At 43.9% G+C, this 20263-nt stretch overlaps 1 protein-coding gene across 1 annotated transcript in view; it reads left to right on the top strand.

The window, feature by feature from the left end:
* The window catches only part of LOC145359345 (TBC1 domain family member 20), a 62904-nt gene that overhangs the window by 27965 nt on the left and 14676 nt on the right, over positions 1-20263 (top strand). The window contains exons 6-7 of the mRNA XM_080213948.1: positions 3641-3782; positions 5715-5899. Of these exons, the coding sequence (XP_080070074.1) occupies positions 3641-3782; positions 5715-5899 (327 nt within the window). The remainder of the gene's footprint in view (positions 1-3640; positions 3783-5714; positions 5900-20263) is intronic.

The following is a 20263-nucleotide window of genomic DNA, read 5'->3' as shown; positions in this document are numbered from 1 at the left end:
GTTCTAAAGAGCAAAATATTAGAAGCCAGAAATGGAAACAACTTTCATTTCTTGTGCCTTCATGACATTGGAACATCCCAAAGAGCTTACCAGCCAATGAAATACTTATACAGTGAAGAAACTGTTAATGTAGGGAAACGCATCAGCTAATTTGCACAGCAAGATCCCAGCAAAGGGAGAACTTCTCTGCTTGTTCTTTCCATAATGCAGAGAGATATTTCATGTTCACTTGAGAGACTGGACAGAACCTATGTTTAATAGGGCATTGGAAAGATAGCACCTCTGACAGTGCAGAGCTCCCTCAGTACTGGAACATAGGAGCAGGAGAAGGTCACCTAGCCCCTCAAGACTGTTCTGCCCATTTACTGAGACCCTGCATGATCTGTGAGCTAACTTCACATACCTGTCTTTATTCCATATCCCACTAGTATCTATGGTTAATAAAAATCTTATCAGTTTCAGTATTAAAATTAACAATTGGTATTAATATGACATTTGCATAAGAGTATTTTGATTTCTACCACATTGTGTATAGAAGTGTTTCCTAATTTCACTCCTAGTTCTAATTTTTAGTCTCAGGTCTCAACTGGTGGGAAAAGTTCCTCTTGACACTGAATTGAACATAAGAACATAAGAACATAAGAAACAGGAGCAGGAGTAGGCCATCTAGCCCTTCGAGCCTGCCCCGCCATTCAATAAGACCATGGCTGATCTGTTGTGGCTCAGTTCCACTTTCCCGCCCTCTCCCCATAACCCTTAATCCCCTCTCTTATCAAGAACCCATCAACCCGCTTCTTAAAAATATTTAGCGAGGCAGCCTCCACCACTTCAACGGGCAGAGAATTCCAGAGATTCACCACCCTTTGAGTGAAGAAGTTCCTCCTCAACTCCGTTCTAAACCGCCTCCCCTTTATCTTGAGGCTGTGCCCCCTAGTCCTACTGTCTTTTTTGAGCGGGAAGAGTCTCTCCACCTCTATCCTATCCATCCCATTCATCATCTTATACGTCTCAATGAGATCTCCCCTCATTCTTCTAAACTCTAACGAGTACAAGCCTAGTTTATTCAGCCTCTCCTCATAGCTCAATCCCCTCAACTCCGGTATCAGCCTAGTAAACCTCCTCTGCACTCCCTCCTCGTGCCTCGTTAATGTGGTGGTTCTCTGACTTGTTAAATTCTGCAGCAATAGGAATGCTGCATTTGGTCAGGGGGAGAAAATGTACATCAGGGTTCACGAAATAGGAGCAGGAGTAGACCACTTGGCCTATTGAGCCTGCCCTGCCATTCAATATTACCACTGCTGACCTTGGGCTTCAATTCCATTTACTGTCAGCTCCCCATATCCCTTAATTCCATGAGCTTCATCACCACCTTACCCCCACCCACCCTCATCTTCAATTCCCCCATATAGAAACCATAGAAAATTACAGCTCAGAAACAGGCCTTTTGGCCCTTCTTGTCTGTGCTGAACCATTTTTTGTCTAGTCCCACTGACCTGCACTTGAACCATATCCCTCCACACCCCCCTCATCCATCAACCCGTCCAAGTTTTTCTTAAATGTTAAAAGTGACCCCGCATTTACCACTTTATCTGGCAGCTCGTTCCACACTCCCACCACTCTCTGCGTGAAGAAGCCCCCCCTAATATTCCCTTTAAACTTTTCTCCTTTCACCCTTAACTCATGCCCTCTGGTTTTTTTTTTCTCCTCTAGCCTCAGTGGAAAAAGCTTGCTAGCATTCACTCTATCTACACCCATCAAAATCTTGTACACCTCTATCAGATCTCCCCTCATTCTTCTACGCTTGAGGGAATAAAGTCGTAACCTATTCAATCTCTCTCTGTAACTCAGCTTCTCAGGTCAACATCCTTGTGAACCTTCTCTGCACTCTTTCAACCTTATTTACATCCTTCCTGTAACTAGGTAACCAAAACTGTACATAATACTCTAAATTCGGCCTTACCAATGCCTTATATAACCTTACCATAACACTCCAATTTTATACTCAATACTCCGATTTATAAAGGCCAATGTACCAAAAGCACTCTTTACGACCCTATCCACCTGTGACGTCACTTTTAGGGAATTCTGTACCTGTATTCCCAGATCCTCTGTTCAACTGCAGTCTTCAGAGTCCTACCATTTACCCTGTATGTTTGACTTTGGTTTGTCCTTCCAAAGTGCAATACCTCACATTTGTCTGCGTTAAATTCCATTTGCCATTTTTCAGCCCATTTTTCTAGTTCTCTAAATCCCTCTGCAAGCTTTGAAAACCTTCCTCGCTGTCCACTATACCTCCAATCTTTGTATCATCAGCAAATTTGCTGATCCAATTTACCACATTATCATGTAGGGGAGTTGTTCTTACCCTCAGCTGTTCATCTTATACTTGTGTCTGGAACCTTTGTAATTCAGTCCCATCAGAAACTGTGTATGCTGTTCACTATTTCACCCTTTGTAAGACCCCACGGGAACGGAGCCCCCATCGATAGTGGGAGTTGACTTTAATCAAACTAATTGAATTGCTGCCTTACCCATTAAATGCTTGTAGATGGAAATCTGAGAGTTATGTGTCTCACTGTCGACCTCCAGTGTGAAAACTCAGTACTGCAGCAAAATAACCCCATTTGTTGCACCTTTCACATAGAAAATCTTTCCAAAGAGCTCCAGAGAGACACAATGAGGGAATTCAGAAAATGCCAGAGAGATATTGACTGAGGTCACCAAAGGCTTGACCAAAAAAATGGCCTTTAGCCTGTCAGCTGTGGTTCAATTGGTAGCATCATCACTGCTAATCAAAACATGTGGATTCAAAGTCCCACTCTTGAGCACGAACATCAAGACTGACGCTGAGGGAGCACTGCATCGATGATGGTGCCATCTTTCACCTGAAATATTAAACTGAGGTCCCCACTACCCTCTCAAATGGATACAAATACATTCCAAAAGACCAGGAGAGTTGACCCCAATGTTCTGGCCAATATTTATCCCTCAATCAGCTTGACAAAAACAGACAATCTGGTTATTATCTGGCCCGGGAGGCTGAAGGTGCAACTGCCAAGGGTGGAGCAAAAGGAGATATTGCACAGAGGGCAGTGTCACAGGCGTAGTGAATTTATAGAGTTGGCTGTGGTTCCAGAGCTGGGGAGAGTAAGAGGCCATGAGGGACTTGAGGATGAGAGTTTTAAATTTGATGTGCTGGGAATCAGCATGTCAGTGAGCTTAGGACAATGAGTGAGAAATGTTTGTTGTATGGGGGAGATATGGCTAGGTTTTTGGGTAGTGTTTGGAGCTGGCTACAGGGAGGATAAGATGATGGCTCAAATCTTGTGTGTAAGAAAAGAACTTGTATTTCTATGGCAACTTTCACAACCTCAGGATATTCCAAAGTGCTTTGCAGGCAATTAATTACTTTGGAACATTTGTTGTATTTATTTGATTTATGGTTGTGGGACCTTGCAGTGTGGCAATTGGCTGCCACATTTGTCTACACTGTGATGACTGCATTTCAAAAATAATTCATTGCATTTGAAACACCTTGGAGTCCTGAGGGTGTGAATAGATGTGATATAAATTCATGACATTTCTTGCTTTGAATGAAAGTAATCACCATGTCTGAAGCTGTTTTGTGTGTCTGATTTAGGGCTGAGGTTGGTACCATCTTTGCCCTGAGCTGGCTGATCACCTGGTATGGTCATGTCCTCTCCAAGTTTCGCCATACCGTCAGGTTATATGACTTCTTCCTGGCAAGTCACCCACTGATGCCAGTCTACATTGCAGCGGCGGTACGTAGCATCACATGCCTGCCTCTCTGAACATCTGGTACTTCACTGCCCCTCGTTCTCAATGATTATTCTGAATGACATAGACTCACAGCAAAAAAAAATCTTGCGTAATTAGTCTATGCCAGAGTTTATGCCCTACAAAAGCCTCCCCCTTCCACTTGATTCTGCCAGGGTTGTGGTTGTTGGAGGTCAGTCATCTCAGACTCAGGACACTGCTGCTGTAGCTCCTCAAAATAGTTTCCTAGGCCCAAATACCTGAATCAGCTTCATCAATGATCTTTCTTCCTTCACAAAGGAGGAATGTTCACTGATGATTGCCAACACAATGTTCAGCTCCTCAGATACTGAAGCAATTCATGCCCAAATGTCACAAGATCTGGACAATATTCAGGCTTGGACTGATAAGTGGTAAGTACCATTCTTGCCCCACCAGTGCCAAGCAAGGATCATCTCCTATGAGAGAATCTAACCATTTGCCCTTGATATTCAAAAGCCATCTTGACACCTTTAGGCATGGTCAGAGAGTGGGAGTGTGGTGTTGAGATAGAGGATCAACCATGATCACATTGAATAATGAACTGAATGATCTACTATTTTCTATGTTTCTCCCCACTTGCTTGGATGAATGCAGCTCCAACAACACTTAAACTCAACACTATCCAGGATAAAGCAATCCACTTGATCGACATCCCATCCATCACCTGCAACGTTCAGTCTCTCCACCACTGAGGCAGCAGCGTGTATCATCTACAAGATGCACTGCAGCAACTCACCAAGGCTCCTTTGACAGCACTTTCCAAACATTTGACTTCTACCACATAAAAGATAAAGATAGTGGATGCATGGAAAGACCTGCACCTGCAAGTTCCCCTCACTTGTGAATAGATTACTGTTTCCTCACTGTTGCTGGATCAGTATCTTGGATCTCCCTACCTAACAGCACTGTGGGTGCAAAAAAACCTTGATTTTGTAGGTTTCTCATTTTTCTGAACTCCAGGGAATGCATCCGTAGTCTCTCTAAGACAACTCCTTCAACCTAAGGATCAACGTAGTTTGCTGTATCACCTCTAATGCAAGTATAACCTTTCTTCAACATGAGACGAAAATATATTGCTCACCCCAACCACACTGTTTAGTAACAAGTTTCACATTCTAATCAATTTCATCGTAAAGAAATTTCTCCTGAATTCCTAATGGACTTATTAATGAATGTCTTATATTTGTGCCCCCTCGTTCTGGGCTCCCTCAAAAGTGGAAACGTCTGCTCTACACCTACCTACTAAAGATATGTGTGTGTCAATAGTGGAAGGAGTGAATGTTGAAGGTGATGGAGAGGATGCTGGTTAAGCAGGCTGCTTTGTCTTGGATGGTTTGCAAGTTACTCAAGTGTTGTGAATTCTTCCCAGTGAAGCTGGGAATAAGATGATTAGAGGGGTGGGATAATCTAGAAAAATCCTGAGATCATAGCACCAGCTGGATGTTGCAGTGGATTGACCTGAGAGTCTTTCTAAATAAATAAACAAAGATGTAGTGGTACTCATCCATAATAATTTACGAACTGCAGCCCAAGCTGAGGGTAGTTAACATGATGAATGGAACACCAGACTTCCTGGTTATTCTGCCTAATTGACCTAATGGGGATTCAGACATATTGTATCTGGAATTCTCTGCCCGTTGAAGTGGTGGAGGCTTCCTCGTTGAATATGTTTAAGTCATGGGTTAGATAGATTCCTGATCGATAAGGGAGTAAAGGGTTATGGGGAGAAAGCGGGAAAGTGGAACTTCAGATCAGCCATGATCTTATCGAATGGCGGGGCAGGTTCGAGGGGCTAGATGGCCAACTCCTGCTCCTGTTTCTTATGTTCTTATGTATACAACAGATTGTGTCAATTATGAAGACAGCAATGAAAATGACTGCCTGCCTTGTTTCAGATTGTGTTGCATAGAGAGAAAGAAGTACTGAGTTGTGACTGTGACATGGCCAGTGTCCATCAGTTACTGTCCAACATACCACAGGATCTTCCTTACGAGGTGCTGATCATCCGAGCAGAGGAGCTCTTTTCCCACTACCCACCACAAGAGCTTGCAAAGCAAGCAGCACTTCAACTGCACAAAAGGCAAGACTTCTCTTTTATAAATGCATGTGTGAATGTTTGTAAACCTCCTATCAAGTTCCCATCCCTGTCAAAATACCAAAATGGCTCTTATCAATGTCGCAAATGATACCTCTTGTGACTGTGACAAATGTAAACTTTCCTCCTTTATTTTACTTGACCTGTCTGCAGCCTTTGACATGGTTGACCACACCATCCTCCTCCAGTACCTCTCCACTGTCGTCCAGCTGGGTGGGACTGCTCTCCCTGGTATCACCAGCAACAGATTCTCTTCCTGCTCTTGCGCTATTACTTATGGCGTCCCATAAAAATCTGTCTTTGATCCTCTCCTATTTCTTTGGTACCATGGCCAATATTTATCCCTCAATCAACATTACAAAAACAGATGAGCTGGTTGTTTCTGGGAGCTTACTACTTTACTTTAGGGAAAACGACAAACAAATCTATTGGTATAAAACGTTGTTTGACTCCTCACTTTCTACAGGATGCAATATCCAAACCTTGCTCTCACCTAGATCAGGCATGGACATGTGTTCAGAGGTTCATTTTGCAGTGTGGCACCATCTTGCAGTCAATGGTTTGATTTGATTTCATTTGATTTATTATTGTCACATGTATTGGTATACAGTTAAAAGTCTTGTTTCTTGCGCGTTATATAGACAAAGCATACCATACATAGAGAAGGAAACAAGAAAGTGCAGAATGTAGTGGTACAGTCATAGTTAGGGTGTAGAGAAAGAGCAACTTAAGCATTGTTAGAGAGTTTAAAAGAGTTAGAATGAAGTTTTAGAAGCATAGAACGAGAGTAAAAGATAGAATTAGAAGGTATGCTGGGCGCAGCTTGCAAGAAGTCGCCTCACTGGTGTCATCTTGGATCTTTAAATTGCAAATTTCAGCAAATTGGCACTGGACTTCCTGCATAACAAATACTTCACTTTAAAACACTTAGGGATGTCCAGTGACTGTGAAAGCCACAATATAAATTTCTTTAGAATTTCCATATGCTGCTGTGATGTCAATAGAAAACACAGCTTTAGTTTTTGCAAGAATGCTGATGACATCCAGCCTTGCTTTACCATCTTAACTTCTCCACTGCTGCTAAATTAGTAGACTATTTAGCTGATATCCGCAATTGGATGAGTACAAATTTCTACCAATTAAATATTAGGAAAAGGAATTCATTGTCTTTGGTCCTTGCTCCAAAGTCCATTTCCGAGCCATCTCTCCATCCTGAAGTTGAATCAGATAGTTTGCAACCTTGGTACCACATTTGACTGCAAAATTAACTTCTGAACACATGGCCATGCCTATCTCTGAAACTTTCTGGGAGAGAACAAGGCTTAAACACCGAGGTGAATTTTCCAGTTCCGTCCGTCATGGCGAGGGGCAGACCGTGCAAAGGTCCATTGACCTTGGGATGGGATAGGCTTTCAAGATGTTGACCAAGCAACCAGGCTAGCACGTGATTGTTGACAATCTGGTTAATTCTCAGAAGACAACATCTTGAGTTGCAGAAAGAAGAAATGCTGGATAACAATGCTTGCTTTTCTCCTCTCCATGCAGAGACTAACTATAGCTACTGCTGCCTCAGATCATCCTATGTAGAATGACTGGGGAAGTTAATTGTATATATTTTTGGTTGGGCTGCATCGGTCTGCAATCATGGGCAGAGTATTGTAATAAGAAATGAGTTGGATAGGAGCCAGACCCCAATGATAGTTGACTTGGCTGATTCAGCCTCTCCACTTATTCAGCTTCATTCACTGCAATTGTTCATTGTGTCTTCTTCCATTCTTTATTTCACTTGTATCTAATCTCCCAGCACACTATCCTGCTGCAGCTTCACCTTTGCAGTGTGCTAATAACTAGGACATCGCTGAGCATCCAGCCAATCATCACTGAGTCAGCAGAATAAACCTGGAAAATATTTGTCTCAACCACAGCGAAATCTAATATGCAAATCAAGTGTTTGAATTCTGTGCATTGACCATATTTACTGTTTGGTGGAAAACAAGAAAGTGGAGAAAGATAAATCAGGCAAAAAAGAAATTATGTTTTCCCAATGGGCCTTGCTAAATTGGAGAATTTAGTGAATGTCGCCAGGGTGTGATTGCTCTGTGCATCAGTGGTAGAGGGAGTGAATGTTGGACATAGTAGATGGAGTGCTGTACAGTGCTATCATTCCATTTCTAATTGGTTGCTTCCAGTAGATATCTAAAAGTTTAAAGTTTATTTATTTGTGTCACAAGTAAGTTACATTAACAATGCAATAAAGTTATTATGAATATCCCCTAGTTGCCACACTCCGGCGCCTGTTCAAGTGCACTGAGTGAGAATTTAGCATGGCCAGTGTACCTAACCAGCACGTCTTTCAGACTGTGGGAGGAAACTGGAGCATGGGATTCAGAGTGAGGTGTCTAAATGGATACAAAATTGCCGCCTTGACAGAAACCAGAGGGTAGTTGTAGAGGGTTGTTTTTCAAACTGGAGGTCTGTGAGCAGTGGTGTACCTCTGGGATCAGTGCTAGGTCCACTCTTTTTGTCATTTTATATTAATCATTTGGTTGAGAGTATAGGAGGCATGGTTAATTAGTTTGCAGAGGACACCAAGATTGGTGGCATAGTGGACAATGAAGAAGGTTATCTCCGATTGCAATGGGATCTTGATCAATTGGGCCAGTGGGCTGACGAATGGCAGATGGAGTTTAATTTAGACAAATGCGAGGTGATGCTTTTTGGTAGATTGAACCAGGGCAGGACTTATTCAGTTAATGGTAGGGCATTGGGGAGAGTTACAGAACAAAGAGATCTAGGAGTACAGGTTCATAGCTGCTTGGAGTCACAGGTAGACAGAGTGGTGAAGAAGGCATTTGGCATGCTTGGTTTCATAGGCCAGAACATTGAATACAGGAGTTGGGACATCTTGATGAAGTTGTACAAGACATTGATAAGGGCACTTGGAATACTATGTGCAGTTTTGGTCACCCTATTATAGAAAGGATATTATTTAACTACGAAGAGTGCAGAAAAGATTTACTAGGATGCTACCCGGACTTGATGGTTTGAGTTACAAGGAGAGGTTGGATAGACTAGGACTTTTTTCTCTGGAGTGTAGGAGGCTGAGGGCTGATCTTATAGAGGTGTATTAAAAAAAAGAGGGGCACAGATCAGCTAGATAGTCAATATCTTTTCCCAAAGGTGGAGGAGTCTAAAACTAGAGGCTACAGGTGAGAGGGGAGAGATATAGAAATGTCCAGAGAGGCAATTTCTTGACAGAGTTTGGTGAATATCTGGAACAAGCTGCTAGAGGTTGTAGTAGAGGTGGGTACACATTTGTCTTTTAAAAAGCATTTTGATCGTTACATGGGTAAGATGAGTATAGAGGGATATGGGCCAAATGTGAGCAATTGGAATTAGGTTGGGGTTTAAAAAAAAGTGGCATAGATATGTTGGGCTGAAGGGCCTGTTTCCATGCTGTAAACCTCTGACACCCAGGGGAAACCCATGCGGAGAAGGGGAGGACGTGCCGGGAATTAAACCTGGGTACCTAGCACTGTGAGGCAGTAATGCCACCCTTATTGCTATCACCAAGGATAGTGATTGGGAGCAGGAACCCCAACAATTTTTATCATCTGTTCCCTCAGTTGCTGCCCTTATTTTTCATCCTCCATCAGTCTGAGGTGCTGAAATGACTCAACCAACTGGTACCTTCACCTGGAAAATTAGTGAGCTGTTAGCATGATATCTGAGATTATTCTCTAGAGTTTAGAAGAATGAGAGGTGATCTCATTGAAGATTTAAAAATTCTTGCTAGCATGACACGGGAGATTCAAGAAGATGCTTCCCTTAGTTGAGGGTTTTCGAACCAGCAAAGGTTGTCTCTAAATTAGCACTGTTTAGGACTGGATTACTGAGTACATGAGCAGGAATGTGTTGATGCAATTATACAGGGCTTTGGTAAGGCCACACCTGGAATAGTGTGTGCAGTTTTGATAATCTAATCAGAAGAAGGATGCTCTTGCTGTAGAGGGAGTGCAGAGAAGGTTTATCAGACTGATTCTGAAGATGACAGGACAAAATTGAGGAGAGTTTGAGTCAGTTAGGATTGTATTCGCTGGAGTTCAAAAGAATGAGGGAGTATCTCATACAAACTTAAAAAATTCCAGCAGGACTAAATGGGGTAGATGCAGGAAGGATGTGAGGGTTTCCGGAATGAGTCTGAGGAGTTAGGGTAGATGGTTTAGGACAGAGATGAGGAGAAAATTCTTCACCCAGAGAGTGGTCAGCCTGTGGAATTCACAACCACAGAAAATAGTTGAGGCCAAAACATTGAATGTTTTCAAGAAGCAATTAGATATGGCATTGGGGCGAAAGGGATCAAACAACAGGGGGAAAGCAGGATCAGGCTGTTGAGTTGGATAATCAGCCATGGTCATAATGAATGGCACTGCAGGCTCAAAGGGTCAAAAGGCCACTTCTTGCTCAGATGTGAGATGAGCAGGGATTTATTCGCACAGACGGTTGTGAATTTTTTGAATCCTTTAAGGTTGAGAAAGTTCAGTAACTGAGTATGTTTGAGACACAGATTGATGGATTTTAAGAAGTTGATAACAAGAGATATGTGGACAGTATGGAAATTGGAGTGACAAGGAGGATCAGCCATGCTGTAGGTAGAGTGGTGGCGATAATTATGGGGGATTTCAATCTACATATTGATTGGTTGACACATGTTGGGCATGGTGGGCTTGAGGAAGAGTTCTTGGAATGCTGCTGGGATAGTTTCCTTGAACAGTGTGTGTTGGAGCCGACGAGGGAGCGAGCTAGCTTGGATCTGGTGTTATGTAATGAGACGGGAAGAATTAGGGACCTTGTGATGAAGGATCCTCTTGGGAAGAGTGATCATTGTATGGTGGAGTTTCTGATGCAGATGGAGGAGGAGAAAGTGGGTTCCCGGACATGTCCTTCGTTTGAACAGAGGGGAGTATGGTAGGATGAGAGAGGAATTGGCGAATGTTGATTAGGGGAGCGCGTTGGAAGGTAGGTCTGCTGAGGAACAGTGGAGGATCTTTAAGGAGATCTTTCTTGGTGCTCAGCAGAAATTTATTCCGATGGTTAAAAAGGATCGTAGGAGGAGAGATAATCAGCTGTGGATAACGAAGGAGGTAAAGGAAAGTGTTAAATTAAAAGCGGATGCGTTTAGAGTAGCTAAGAGTAGTGGGCGAGAAGAGGATTGGGAGAGGTTTAAATGTCAACAAAGAAGTTGATAAAGAAGGGTAGGATAAACTATGAAGCTGGGCTAGCACTTAATATAAAAAAGGATAGTAAGAGTTTTTATAAAAAGGAAGAGGCTGACTAGGGTGAACGTTGGACCCTTAGAGGATGAGAGAGGGGACTTAGTGGTAGGGGATGGGGAAATGGCTGAGGCCTTGAATAACTTTTTTGTTTCGGTCTTCACGGAGGAAGACGTGAATAATTTGCCGGGTGTTAGCGATGGAAAGATGGTAGGAGTGGAGGGCCTGAATGACATTATTGTTACTAGAGAGGCAGTGCTCGACAGACTGGAGGGACTGATTGTGGACAAGTTCCCAGGACTGGATGGAATGCATCCAAGGGTTCTGAAAGAAATGGCGGAGGTGATAGTGGATGCCTTGGTGATTATTTTCCAAACGTCGCTGCATTCTGGGGAAGTGCCGGAAGATTGGAAAACGGCTAATGTTACGCCGTTGTTTAAGAAGGTGGCAGGCAAAAGGCAGGGAATTATAGGCCGGTTAGTTTAACGTCTGTTGTAGGTAAAATGTTAGAATCCGTCATCAAGGAGAAAATAGCAAGGCATCTTGAGGAGAATTGTTTGATAGAGCAGACGCAGCACGGTTTCGTTAAGGGGAAGTCGTGTCTGATGAATTTATTGGAGTCCTATGAGGATGTGTCTAGGGCGGTGGATAGAGGAGAGCCGGTGGATGTGGTGTTTCTTGATTTTCAGAAGGTGTTTGATAAGGTGCCTCACAAGAGGTTATTACAGAAGGTCAGGGGGCATGGAGTTGGGGGTAGGGTGTTAGCGTGGATAGGGGATTGGCTGTCAAATAGGAGGCAGAGAATGGGGGTCAATGGGTGCTATTCGGATTGGCGGTTGGTGACTAGTGGAGTGCCCCAGGGGTCGGTGCTGGGGCCTCAGCTATTTACCATTTATATAGATGATCTGGAGGAGGGAACTGAGTGTATGGTGTCGAAATTTGCTGATGACACCAAGATTGGTGGAACGGCAAATTGTGCAGAGGGTGTGGAGAGTCTGCAGGAGGATCTAGATAGGCTGGGCGAATGGGCCAGGAACTGGCAAATGGAATTTAATGTTGGCAAGTGCGAGGTGGTCCACTTTGGTAGGAATAATGGTAGGAAGGATGATTACTTACATGGCGAAAAACTGCAGCATGCGACGGTGCAGAGGGACCTCGGGGTCCTTGTGCATGAGTCGCAAAAACCCAGCCTGCAGGTGCAGCAGGTGGTCAGGAAGGCTAATGGGATGCTGGCCTTCATAGCGAGGAGGATTGAATATAAAAGTAGGGAGGTCTTGCTGCAACTGTACAGGGCACTGGTGAGGCCGCAGCTGGAGTACTGTGTGCAGTTTTGGTCGCCGTACTTACGCAAGGATATCTTGGCCTTGGAGGGAGTGCAGAGGCGGTTTACTAGGCTGATACCGGAGTTGAGGGGGTTGAACTATGAGGAGAGGCTGAATAAACTAGGCTTGTACTCGTTAGAGTATAGAAGAATGAGGGGAGATCTCATTCAGACGTATAAGATGATGAATGGGATGGATAGGATAGAGGTGGAGAGACTCTTCCTGCTCAGAAAGGACAGTAGGACTAGAGGACACAGCCTCAAGATAAAGGGGGGGTGGTTTAGAACAGAGTTGAGGAGGAACTTCTTCACTCAAAGGGTGGTGAATCTCTGGAATTCTCTGCCCGTTGAAGTGCTGGAGGCTGCCTCGCTGAATATATTTAAGACGCGAGTTGATAGGTTTTTGATAGGCAAGGGGATTAAGGGTTATGGGGAGAGGGCGGGAATGTGGAACTGAGACACGACAGATCAGCCATGATCTTAGTGAATGGCGGGGCAGGCTCGAGGGGCTAGATGGCCTACTCCTACTCCTATTTCTTATGTTCTTATATGATATTTCTATGAACAATGGGCTGAGGAGCCCTCCACTGCACCTGATTCCCATGTTCCTATGATTGGGACCAGGAATATTGTTCTGAGTTGGGGATTGATCTATTGATGGTGATCATTGCAGTGAATCATTGCATTGATCTATTGATGGTGATCAATGCAGTGAATCATTGTATTGATCTATTGGTGATCAGTGCAGTGAATCATTGTATTGATCTATTGATGGTGATCAATGCAGTGAATCATTGTATTGATCTATTGATGGTGATCAGTGCAGTGAATCATTGTATTGATCTATTGATCGTGATTAGTGCAGTGAATCATTGTATTGATCTATTGATGGTGATCAATGCAGTGAATCATTGTATTGATCTATTGGTGATCAGTGCAGTGAATCATTGTATTGATCTATTGATCGTGATTAGTGCAGTGAATCATTGTATTGATCTATTGATGGTGATCAGTGCAGTGAATCATTGTATTGATCTATTGATGGTGATCAGTGCAGTGAATCATTGTATTGATCTATTGATGGTGAGCAGCGCAGTGAGTCATTGTATTGATCTATTGATGGTGAGCAGTGCAGTGAATCATTGTATTGATCTATTGAAGATCAGTGCAGGGAATTGTTGTAACGACCTGTTGGAATTTGATTCTGTGACATGTTTTATGTTCTTGTGTTGTAATATATGTCCCATCAGGATTCCTTCAGATCTGAGCTGATTGTGAGGTAATTTTGCGGTTGTTAACCATCTTTTGTTCCCATGTCATTGAAGTGTCATTGTTTGTAAGGTGATGCTGCAGTTACCTCCTCTTTGGTGTATTTTGCTTAACACCAGAAATGGGAAGCATTCATTTTGCCAGTAGGTGTAATTTGACCTGCCTTTTTATCGATCTAACCTTAATGTCAGTGATGTTATTCCCCATTACACAGGAAGCTGAAACCTAACCTACCATCTGCTATTAAAGCCAACTCTCTATCCTGATGAATTCCCAGGATCTGTTTCAAGCTTGTGATTGAATTGCTGAATTACTACAATATAAGGCAGATCTTCTAGATACTGCTCCTTATCAGGACATTGAGAGAGTTGGCGTTAGTACCTATTTGGACATGGTGTGCTCTCCACAATGTGAACCTCCTTTCAGCTCTGGATGGGCAATAAATGAGAGTTTGATCAGTAAATGGCAGTGAGCCAGCAATACCCACATCCCATGAAGAATTAAAAAAAATCTCATCACTCAGTTATAAATCATGTATATTAGTTGATGTAGCAATACTATCCCTTCATTTTCTAAATTCTGTAAGAGTGTGCTTAGTGACAGCAAAATCTTTCCTTCTGCACAAAAGGAATGAATTGAATTGAAGTCTTGCTATTTGCCTTTGGATCGATATAGAGTCATGGAGGCTGTGTAAATTCCAGAGCTCCAATGAGATGCAAACAGATTTAGGGCACAGACTGGGAAGTCCACTTGGTTTGCAGTCTGTAGTTTGCCATACCTCAAGTCCATATCCAAGTTTTTTTTATGTGATGAGAACTTCTGCCTCATCTATTCTTACAGAGAGCTTCAGATCCTCACCAGCCTTTAAGTGAAAAAATAATCCTCAACTTTCCTTTAATCCTTCTCTGACTTGGTTTAAATTGAAGCTCCCTGGTTATTGACCTGTCTGCCAATCTGTGACCAGATCACACACAAACCCACTGTCCCATTACATTATTACTTGATTATTTTGGATTGGCTCCATTAAGCCCTGTCACATTTCTGATTATTCTGGTCACGGACTGCTGTACCCATTACTAGTTATTGATCCCCTAATTTAAACCATAAAAAGTTCCTTGTGCTGCCTTGATATACCCTCCTAGCAGTTTTTGTGAATTTAAGGATCAGTACCTTTAAAAGAAAATTACAACTTAAAGACTAATACAGCACATTGTTGTGGAACTGAAACAGACCCTTGAGACTGAACTTATCTGTTCACAGGTTGGGCACCTAATTGACCCTGAGCTTCCATTCCTTTATCTCCTCCATCACCAAGATCTCCTTAACATCGTCTAACCTGCCTCTTCCTTAGCTCATCTGCTGAAATCATCATCCATCTCTCTAACCTCCTCCAATCCTAAACAGTTGAGTTCTCAGTGCTCCTGCAATTCTGACACCTCATGCATCCACTCACTTTCTGAGCTTCACCATTGGAAACTGCCAAAGGCCTAAACTCTGGGATTCCCTCTGTGAATCGCTCTCCATTTTTCTGCCTTCCCTCGTTTAAGAAATTTCTTAAAATGTTTGACATATCTTTTGTTAACCTCTTCATATCTCCTTATGTGGCTGAGTGATAAATTTTATTTGGTAATGCTGCCTTGAAGCACCATGGGACCATAGGAAAGTTACAGCACAAGAGACAATTCGGACCATCTAGTCCGTGCCAGTCCAAGGACATCCAGGTGTCCTTTCTAACCTCACCTTCCTGCAACTAGCCCATAGGCCTGTAGCTAATAGTACGAAAGGTGCAGACCCAGGTACTTTAGAATTTAGGGTCTCTGCCCCCACTACCGACTCAAAGAATAAAGAAAATTACAGCACAAGAACAGGCCCTTCAGCCCCCCAAGCCTGCAGCGACCATGCTGCCTGACTTAACTGAAAACACCTACCCTTTTGGGGACCATATCCTTCTATTCTGATAGACTAATGGGACTGATGGTGGACAAGTCCCCAGGACCGGATGGAATGCATCCCAGGTTTCTGAAGGAAATGGCAGAGGTGATAGTGGATGCCTTAGTGATTATTTACCAAAATTCACTGGATTCCGGAGACGTGCTGGAAGATTGGAAAACGACTAATGTAACGCCGCTGTTTAAAAAAGGTAGCAGACAAAAGGCAGGAAATTATAGGCCGCTTAGTTTAATGTCTGTAGTTGGAAAAATGCTTGAATCCGTCATCAAAGAAGAAATAGCGAGGCACCTAGAAAAGAATGGTTTGGTAGAGCAGGCACAGCACAGATTCGTTAAGGGGAAGTCGTGTTTAACAAATTTATTGGATTTCTATGAGGATGTGACTAGTGCGGTAGGCAGAGGGGAACTGGTGGATGTGGTGTTTCTAGATTTTCAAAAGGCGTTTGATAAGGTGCCTCACAAAAAGTTGCTACAGAAGGTTAGGGTGCACGGAGTTGGGGGTAAGGTGTTAGCATGGATACAGGATTGGTTGTCTAATAGGAAGCAGAGAGTTGGTATCAATGGGTGCTATTCTGATTGGTAGTTGGTGACTAGTGGAGTGCCGCAGGGATCGGTGCTGGGGCCTCAGCTATTTACCATTTATATAGATGATCTAGAGGAGGGGGCTGAGTGTAGGGTGACGAAATTTACTGATGACACGAAGATGAGTGGAAAAGCAAATTGTGCGGAGGGTGTGGAAAGTCTGCAGAGGGAGCTGGATAGGCTGAGCGAGTGAACGTAAGAACGTAAGAAATAGGAGCAGGAGTAGGCCATCTAGCCCCTCGAGCCTGTCCCGCCATTCAATAAGATCATGGCTGATCTGTCGTGTCTCAGTTCCACATTCCCACCCTCTCCCCATAACCCTTAATCCCCTTGCCTGTCAAAAACCTATCAACCCACGTCTTAAATATATTTAGCGAGGCAGCCTCCACCACTTCAACGGGCAGAGAATTCCAGAGATTCACCACCCTTTGAGTGAAGAAGTTCCTCCTCAACTCCGTTCTAAACCGCCCCCCCTTTACCTTGAGGCTGTGCCCTCTAGTCCTTCTGTCCTTTCTGAGCGGGAAGAGCCTCTCCACCTCTACCCTGTCCATCCCATTCATCATCTTATATGTCTCAATGAGATCTCCCCTCATTCTTCTAAACTCTAACGAGTGCAAGCCTAGTTTATTCAGCCTCTCCTCATAGTTCAACCCCCTCAACTCCGGTATCAGCCTAGTAAACCTCCTCTGCACTCCCTCCAAGGCCAAAATATCCTTGCGTAAGTGCGGCGACCAAAACTGCACACAGTACTCCAGCTGCAGCCTCACCAGTGCCCTATACAGCTGCAGCAAGACCTCCCTACTTTTATATTCAATCCCCCTCACTATGAAGGCCAGCATCCCATTAGCCTTCCTGACCACCTGCTGCACCTGCAGGCTGGGTTTTTGCAACTCATGCACAAGGACCCCAAGGTCCCTCCGCACCGTCGCATGCTGCAGTTTTTTGCCATGTAAGTAATAGTCCTTCCTACCATTATTCCTACCAAAGTGGACAACTTCACACTTGCCAACATTAAATTCCATTTGCCAGTTCCTGGCCCATTCGCCCAGCCTATCTAGATCCTTCTGCAGACTCTCCACACCCTCCGCACAATTTGCTGTTCCACCAATCTTGGTGTCATCAGCAAATTTCGACACCATACACTCAGTTCCCTCCTCCAGATCATCTATATAAATGGTAAATAGCTGAGGCCCCAGCACCGACCCCTGGGGCACTCCACTAGTCACCAACCGCCAATCCGAATAGCACCCATTGACCCCCACTCTCTGCCTCCTATTTGACAGCCAATCCCCTATCCACGCTAACACCCTACCCCCAACTCCATGCCCCCTGACCTTCTGTAATAACCTCTTGTGAGGCACCTTATCAAACGCCTTCTGAAAATCAAGAAACACCATATCCACCGCCCTAGACACATCCTCATAGAACTCCAATAAATTTGTCAGACACGACTTCCCCTTAACGAAACCGTGTTGCGTCTGCTCTATCAAACAATTCTCCTCAAGATGCCTTGCTATTTTCTCCTTGATGACAGATTCTAACATTTTACCTACAACAGATGTTAAACTAACTGGCCTATAATTCCCTGCCTTTTGCCTGGCACCCTTCTTAAACAACGGCGTAACATTAGCCGCTTTCCAATCTTCCAGCACTTCCCCGGAATCCAGCGACGTTTGGAAAATAATCACCAAGGCATCCACTATCACCTCCGCCATTTCTTTCAGAACCCTTGGATGCATTCCATCCGGTCCTGGGGACTTGTCCACAATCAGTCCCTCCAGTCTGTCGAGCACTGCCTCTCTAGTAACAATAATGTCATTCAGGCCCTCCACTCCTACCATCTTTCCATCGCTAACACCCGGCAAATTATTCACGTCCTCCTCCGTGAAGACCGAAACAAAAAAGTTATTCAAGGCCTCTGCCATTTCCCCATCCCCTACCACTAAGTCCCCCCTCTCATCCTCTGAGGGCCCAACGTTCACTCTAGTCAGCCTCTTCCTTTTTATAAAAACTCTTGCTTTCCTTTTTTATATTAAGCGGTAGCCCAGCTTCATAGTTTATCCTACCCTTCTTTATCAGCTTCTTTGTCATTCTTTGTTGACATTTAAACCACATAGGTTTACCAGGAATGGTACCAGAAAGGCAACATACCACCCTGGAATCTCTTTCACTTCCACAGAAATGCCTATCTGCACCCCTAGCTATAGAATCCCCTATAACTATTGCTCTAGTCCTCCTTGTCCCTCCCTGCTTAACAACAGAGCCAGCTGTGGTATCACTGCTTTGGCTGCTGCTACCAGTATCCCCTGATAACCCATCTCCCCCAACAGTATCCAAAACGATATACTTGTTAGAAAGGGGGATGACCGCAGAGAATTCCTGCACTGACTGCCTGCCTCTTCTGATGGTCACCCATCCGTATGCCTGCACCTTGGGTGTGACCATGTCTCTAAATCTCCTATCTATGATGCTTTCTGCCTCCTTCATGTTCCTAAGTGCATCCAACTGCTGCTCTAACCTATCCATGTGGTCTGTAATTGTGTGCAGTTCCTGCAGACATAGCCATCCGAGACGCTGAAGTGTCACGGATCTCCCACATCTCACAAATGAAACACCTAACCCTATTGACCGACATTTTGAGCACCAATTAAATTATTTGAGAAAATTTATAAAACTCTTACTTTCACTTTTACCATCTCACAGTGGCCTTTTTTTTTTGGTTAAGAGAGGAGGGAGGGAGAGAAACACTAATGTAGTGTTTCGGTCTTACTGCTCCTTGACACCAGATCTTCCGCTTCCCACTTCTTGGTAAATGTTGCTGGTCTGACTTCTCCCAGAATGCACCAGTGAAGTCCCTCAGCCGCTTCTACTGGAGTAGAAACTTGGGCAGTGATTTCCAGACATCCACTACCCTTGGTGTAAAAAAAAAAGTTCTTCATGTCCCCTCTACACCTTCTGTCACTTGAATCTTTGTCCTCTTGTTCTAGAATTCTTCACCTAGGGAAATAATTTCCTGTCCAATCTATCTCTTTGCCTCTTAATTTTGTGCGCCTCAATAAGTCAGCCATCAGCCTTCTTTAGAAAATAACCCCAACCTATACAATCTCTCCTCATAGCTCCAATTTTCTAGGCCTGGCAACATTCTTGTAAACCACCTCTGCACACTCTCCTAAGAGTAATTACCTAGAAACATAGAGGATAGGAGCAGGAGGAGGCCATTTGGCCCTTTAGAGCCTGCTCCTCCGTTCATTACGATCATGGCTGATCATCCAATTCAATAGGCTGATCGTCTAACTCAAAGCCTAATCCTGCTTTTTCCCCATAACCTTTGATCCCATTCACCCCAAGTGCTATATCTAGCCGTCTCTTGAATACATTCAATGTTTTGGCCTCAACTACTTCCTGTGGTAATGAATTCCACAGGCTCACCACTCTTTGTGTGAAGAAGTGTTTCCTCACCTCCACCCTAAATGATCTACCCTGAATTCTCAGACTGTGACTCCTCGTTCTGGATTCCTCCACCACTGGGAATATCCCCCTTGCATCCACCCTGTCTAGTCCTCTTCGAATTTTGTAAATCTCTGAGATCCCCCCTCATTCATCTGAGCTCCAGTGAAAACAATCCCAGCCTAGTCAATCCCTCCTCATATATCAGTCCTGCCATTCCCGGAATCAGCCTGGCTGCACTCCCTTAAGAGCAAGAATATCTTTCCTCAGAAAAGGAGACCAAAACTGCACACAATACTCTAGGTGTGGCTTCAATTGCAATAACTCATCCCTGCTCCTGATGTGGAGAGGCGGAGTTGGACTGGGTATCCCTGCTCCTGTACTCAAAACCTCTGGAAATGAAGGCCAGTATACCACTTGCCTTCTTTACCGTCTGCAGCACCTGCATGCTTATCTTCGGTGATCGGTTCACAAAGATACCCAGGTCCCACTGCATCCTTCCTGTAAT

The sequence above is a fragment of the Carcharhinus amblyrhynchos genome, chromosome 2 (genome assembly GCF_965287045.1).
Source record: "Carcharhinus amblyrhynchos chromosome 2, sCarAmb.v2.hapA, whole genome shotgun sequence".
Lineage (NCBI taxonomy): Eukaryota > Metazoa > Chordata > Chondrichthyes > Carcharhiniformes > Carcharhinidae > Carcharhinus > Carcharhinus amblyrhynchos.
The sequence above is the reverse complement of the archived record's forward strand: the minus strand, read 5'-3'. Positions and strand labels throughout refer to the sequence as shown.